At 28.9% G+C, this 6,000-nt stretch overlaps 1 protein-coding gene across 1 annotated transcript; it reads left to right on the plus strand.

Moving 5' to 3' along the window:
* Positions 1-1,533: 1,533 nt before the first annotated feature.
* Positions 1,534-4,953, plus strand: LOC111280157 (uncharacterized). Its single transcript, XM_022867344.2, has 8 exons — positions 1,534-1,692; positions 2,122-2,262; positions 2,423-2,485; positions 2,700-2,766; positions 2,922-3,022; positions 3,483-3,527; positions 3,811-4,281; positions 4,528-4,953. The coding sequence occupies exons 2-8, from the start codon at positions 2,128-2,130 to the stop codon at positions 4,696-4,698; spliced, it is 1,053 nt and encodes a 350-aa protein (XP_022723079.2). The 5' UTR covers positions 1,534-1,692; positions 2,122-2,127; the 3' UTR covers positions 4,699-4,953.
* The last annotated feature ends 1,047 nt before the right edge of the window (positions 4,954-6,000 follow it).

A 6,000-nucleotide genomic window follows, 5' to 3' on the forward strand; every position in this document is an offset into this window, starting at 1 on the left:
TTAATTTATCTGATAAGAAAAATAATTTTCAAACTTCTTTCTCTTCTTCATGTTCTACATGAAAATGAAGAAAAAATGTCAAATAAATTAGGAATAACATTACAAAGTTTGGAATATTGAAAATGGAGTTTTTATGAAGATAACAAAATTGGATTATTTTTCAATAAAAATTACTAATTTTATTATTTTTTATACAAAAAAAAACCTAATCTGAATAAAATTTTTTTTAATTAAATTAGTATCCAATTTTCATATATAAAATGCCCTATTATTATGGTAGAAATTCCAAATTTAATAAAATTTTCTACTAATATAAATTGAATATAATTTTGTCATCAAAGTGTTATTTTCATCATAACAAATTTAATTACCCATAAATACATTATGCAATTAGGAATATGGCAATAAAACAGTTTTAAGTTTCATAAAAGATTGAAATTTCCTTTTATTGGACATTCTAAGTATTATAATTTAGAGCTTTGATTTTGAATTCATAAGATGAAGTAAATGGTATGAATTTTTCGAAACGATAAAATATTATTTTTTATTATATAATTTAAAAATTAAAAATATAATTCAAAGAGTGATATTGACAAGTATTTTAATAGAATATTTTTATGACTATTAAGATTTTAATTAATAAATAATTACATATTAATTCTTTTAATTTTATTTATTAAATTTTAGATTTTTACTATCAATATATAGTATAATAATAATAATAATAATAATAATAATAACAAAAAGACGTTGGGTTGTATGGACTTGCCATGCACGCTTTTGCAATTCACAAACATAAAACGCCCTTGCATTTAACTTTATTTACCAAAACGACACTACTAATTATGGCATTTTCATTGTGATTAAAATTTAGGGTTAAAAGGGTGAAAATTGTTATTAATCACTTTGTTTTTGTGATTAAGAAAAAACACTCATTTCAATAAAAAAAATTTCATAAAAAAATTTAGTATTTATTATATTAATAGTATTTTGATTGTATTTAATATTAGTTATCAAGTGATATCAATTTAGATTAAAAAAATTATAAAATCAAATAAAATTATTATAATAAATATAAAATTAAAATATATATCTTCTCATGTTGAAAAATTACTCATATTTCTTTTACCTATTTTTCTCCTTTAAAATATAACTTTTTCCTTTTTAAACTACATATAATTTTCATGTAAATAATATTAAACTAGATTTTGATAAATTTATCGTGTGCGAGAAAAGTAATAAATTTAAAAAAATAAAATTTTTGAAAAAATAAAGATAAATGTTATTGATGAGTGATATTTTTTAAAAAATGTATTAAAATTTTTTATTTTAAAAAATAAAATACGTTAATATTTTTATTTTATTTAATAAGTATAGATAGATAATATCTTTCTTCATTAGTAACAATAACATAGGGTTAAAATAGGAATTTAACTGTTAAAAGTGAAACAAAGACTGAAATCGAAGCTTCTTTCCTCCTACCTCTCCTAACTCTGACTCTCTCAAAGTGAGTCATCCGCTTTTTTTTATCTTTTTGTTTTTGACTTTCCAATGTGACGAGCAATCTCTTTTCTTAGAAATTACAAAGCTTTGACCTTTACTTGTAACATAAAAGAAAATAAATTCCCTTTTTTTCTGAAGCAATTAAATTTTTTGTTAGAAGATTGTTTGCTGATCATTTCTCCTTTCTGGGTAAGTGTTTTTTTTTTTTTTTTTATAGTTTTTGGCTTCTGGGTTTTTGTTTTCTTATATAATTTTAATGTGGGTTAGTTTTAATTTTCTGAAATTTTCATGTTTTAGAAAGTTTGGTAATTTGGTTTTGGTCTTTATAGGTTGAATTTTGTTCGAATGCTATGAACATTTCATTTTTATTATGTTTGATTAAGTTGTTCTTTTTATGACAAAAATTTTCTTCTTGTCCAAATGTCACTGCAATCCTTTCATGATGGATTAGGATATGTCTTTTTTTCTCCTTATTCCTTTTGTTGTGTGACTGTGATCTATTTTCAAACGGGTTCTTATGGCTGGTAGTAATGATTTCTACAAGGAATGATCTGCATATTAGCGGAAATTTTGATGTCTTCAGGATCTTCTTTCTTAATAACTATTTCCTATTACTAGACCAAGATGCGTGCTCCATCACTGCTTGCACATTGCTTGCCTGGCTTAGTGCCCCAAGACCGAGGGAGCCAAAGCATGTCCACCGTATCAGAGAGAGATGTCCATCTGCCTTCCCCGGCTGTGGAGATTGTCCCTTCAAAGGTTAATTTCATCTCCCTATTAAGGACTAGTTGTGAAATTTAAATTTGATAATGAAGATACAAATGGTTGACCATCATACAAATGAGATGGTTTATTATTTTGAATGACTGGGAGGCGATTGAATTGGCATTCAAAATTAAGAAGTTTTCTTGTTGTGCAGACAGCTCATCCTTATAAGTATGCTGGGGATAATGTAGACTTGCAAGGGCTCAAAGTATTCAAAGTATGTTGACTTCTTTTTGCATTGCTTTATCAGGGCAGCTTCCTTATGTTCTTGCTCACTGTAATATTTTTTGTTAGAGTAGACTTCCCTCGCTCTCTTCCCTCATTCACATCCACACATAGATGTGTTTTTATTTATAGCTGTCCATTCAGTAGCAGTGTTTTGAAAACAAGGATTGTGATATGCATGCTGATGCTTTTTCAACCTTTTACAGGGAAGAGTTAGTGTCGCTGATATTATTGGTTTAACTGGTTCCGAAGTGACATCCTCAAAACCTGATGGTAGGGTGTGTTAGCTATGCATTAATTTTAATGAATGTTACTTTTTATGTAAAAATTTATGTTAACTGTGACTAAAGTATTGATGTTAGTTCAAGTCTTGACTTGTCAAATTGAATAGTTGTAACTGACAGCTGTAAAATAATTTTATTTTGCAGGGTTTCTGAAATCTTGGGACAGCTCTATCGATCTTGTTAACATCCTTAAGCATGAGATTCGTGATGGACAATTGAGCTTTCGAGGGAAAAGGGTGCTTGAGGTAATTAATCATAGAAAAATCTGAAAACATTAGCCACCACAGCATGTAGCATTTGTCTGATTTCCTTCAATTTACTTTTGATGTATCAGTGTTTTCCTTTTAGTTATAGAAAACTTGTTTTAGGTCCATTTGATGATATTGTTGAACAGGTGAACCTAAAATGTTCAGTAAATGTACTCAGAGGAGAAAACAATTTTGGCTGTTATGTTCAGCTTGAACTAATCAACATAAATGCACACTAGAATATCTTTGTTCTTTTCCATTCTCTTTAGGCAACTTCAAACGTGATTTTCCACGTTTAGAATATTTCTAGATGTTATAAGCTTCCTGGCTCATGTGCTTCTCTGCAAGTTCTTATTTCATGTATGGAATAATATCGTTAGAGTTAAGGAATTAATTTGTCTGTTTTGTAGCTCTTGATAGAATATGAGCTAATCATCCCATTCGATAATTCTTACAGTTGGGTTGTGGCTATGGACTTCCTGGGATTTTTGCTTGTCTGAAGGTATTGATCTTCGATTGTTCCTCCTATGTGCTGTTTGTATCTCTTTTATCTTATTAATTATATATGATATTAACGGCATCATCTATTAATAGATTGGGAATATAATATATAGTAGGGGGGGGGGGGATCGGATAAATGAGAGCAACCAGCTCATATTATATGCTGGAAATAGTCAGCTAAATGAGAGCAACCAGCTCATATTATATGCTAGAAATAGTCGAAGAGCAATTTTATTTTTATGAAAGATCTACTTGCGCTCCATTTTATTCATTTGTTGGTTCAGGGAGCTTGTACAGTGCACTTCCAAGACCTCAGTGCAGAAACTATTAGATGCACTACCATCCCAAATGTTCTTGCAAACCTTGAGCAAGCTCGGGACAGACAGAGCCGACAGCCTGAGAGTCCTTTGACTCCATCCAGACAAACTCTTGCCCCAACAGTGAACTTCTACGCAGGGGATTGGGAAGAACTCCCTACTTTGTTGTCTGTCGTTCGGAATGATGTGTCTGAAGTGACTACAGGAATGAGCTTGAGCTTCTCCGAGGAGGATTTCATGGATGCATGCAGTAGCCAAGATGGTAGCATAATAGCACAGGAAATTTCCTCAAGGCGGACAAGAAAACTTTCGGGAAGCCGGGCGTGGGAAAGAGCTAGTGAGACAGATCAGGGAGAAGGTGGTTATGATGTTATTTTGATGACAGAAATTCCATATTCTCTTCCCTCCTTGAAGAAGTTATATGCACTTATTAAGAAGGTTGGTTTCTTAATTTCACATTGCTCGCTTTATTACTTACAACTTTGATGACATTCTTTAAAGCAAGAAAAAAGATTGTGTTCCATGAATAAGAAAAGAAGGGAAGCTGGGTCTTCATGTCATTGTCCATTTTGTGCAAGATTGTAAAATATAATTGGAAATAATTGGGAATAGTATCATTGTTTCATTGTTGCCGTTGCTACTGCTGATGTCCTGACATAGTTTTACTCATTTATGAACGACCAGTGTCTTAGGCCTCGATATGGAGTCGTATACATGGCAACGAAGAAGAATTATGTCGGCTTCAACAATGCAGCACGGCATCTCAGAAGTCTAGTTGATGAAGAAGGCATTTTTGGAGCTCATTTAATCAAAGAGGTGACTGATACAGATATTTGGAAGTTCTTTCTCAAGTGAGTCGAAGTTCAGAACTGTGAAAACAATGCCTGGTGAACTAATTACATTTGTCTTTTATTTTTGTCCTATTGGTGTAATTCGTATCAGAATTTGTTTCAATTCTTTTGGTAGTAATAATGAAGTTGGGATATCACAGAAGGCTGATTTTTCTACCATGTCTCTTGTATTTTTTTCTTAATTTTTTTCCTTTTTTTTCCAGTTTAAATGTAAATAAACAGTTACTTAATTCAAAATCTAAAATTTAATTCTTTATTATATTGTTTTTTTAACTGGATCTCTTTGAACAATCAACTCGATAAGATATACTGTATTTATATTGTATAAAAATAAAAATTATTATCATAATTTATATCAATATATTAAATATAAAATATATATGTTTTGCTTTTATCAAACTAATAATTTTAATTAAAATTTTAAATTATCATTTTTTGGTCGTTTTTATATTGTAATATTGTTGAAGGCTAGAGTTGTAATCAAATTGAACACAAAAGAATGAATGTATATTTGTATTTGTTCGTTTATTTTAAAAGGTGTTTGTATTCAATTCGTGTTCGTTAAAAGAAATTAATCTGTTCATTTATGTTCGTTTGTTTAAATAATATATTATTTATGTTCGTTCAATTAAATTAAACGAACTTATTTATGAATATTAAATGAATATATTTACGAACATATATAAATGAACATATTTATGAACAATAAACAAACCATAATCAAATAAATTTAAACAAATAAACTTTAAATAAACATATACGAATTTAAATAAACATAAATGAACTTTAAAATAGGATTAAAGTAAAAAATAAAAATATAATTTTATTAGTATTATTATAAACAAACAACAAACGAACAATAAATGAATAACAAACGAATAAACTTTAAACGAATTTGTTCACAAACATAATTGAACCAAATAAACTTTTGTTCTTGTTTAATTAGTTTAAGAAACAAACATAAAAATATTATTCAAGATCGTTTGTTAAGTTTAATAAACAAATATAACCAAATAAAAACTGAATATGTTTACGAATAGTTCGATGAAAACTTTGTTCGTTTACACCTATATCAGCGGTTGAAGCTTCGTTATCGCCAGCTTGCCAAATATGACTAAACTGTGAGATGATGGATGGAAAGAGATGGGTGTACAGCAAGAAGAACAAGTATTTTCTTTGTTAAAGTTAGGTAGGAAGAGAAAAAAGAAGAGAGGACACAAAAATCAAATTTTAAAATTGAAAAGATTTGAAAATAAACTTAATCAAAAATTATAAATTTATCAAGTTATTGAAAAAGTATCGAATT

Source organism: Durio zibethinus, chromosome 27 (assembly GCF_047325235.1).
Source record: "Durio zibethinus cultivar Kanyao isolate XHJ-2024 chromosome 27, ASM4732523v1, whole genome shotgun sequence".
Taxonomy (NCBI): Eukaryota; Viridiplantae; Streptophyta; class Magnoliopsida; order Malvales; family Malvaceae; genus Durio; species Durio zibethinus.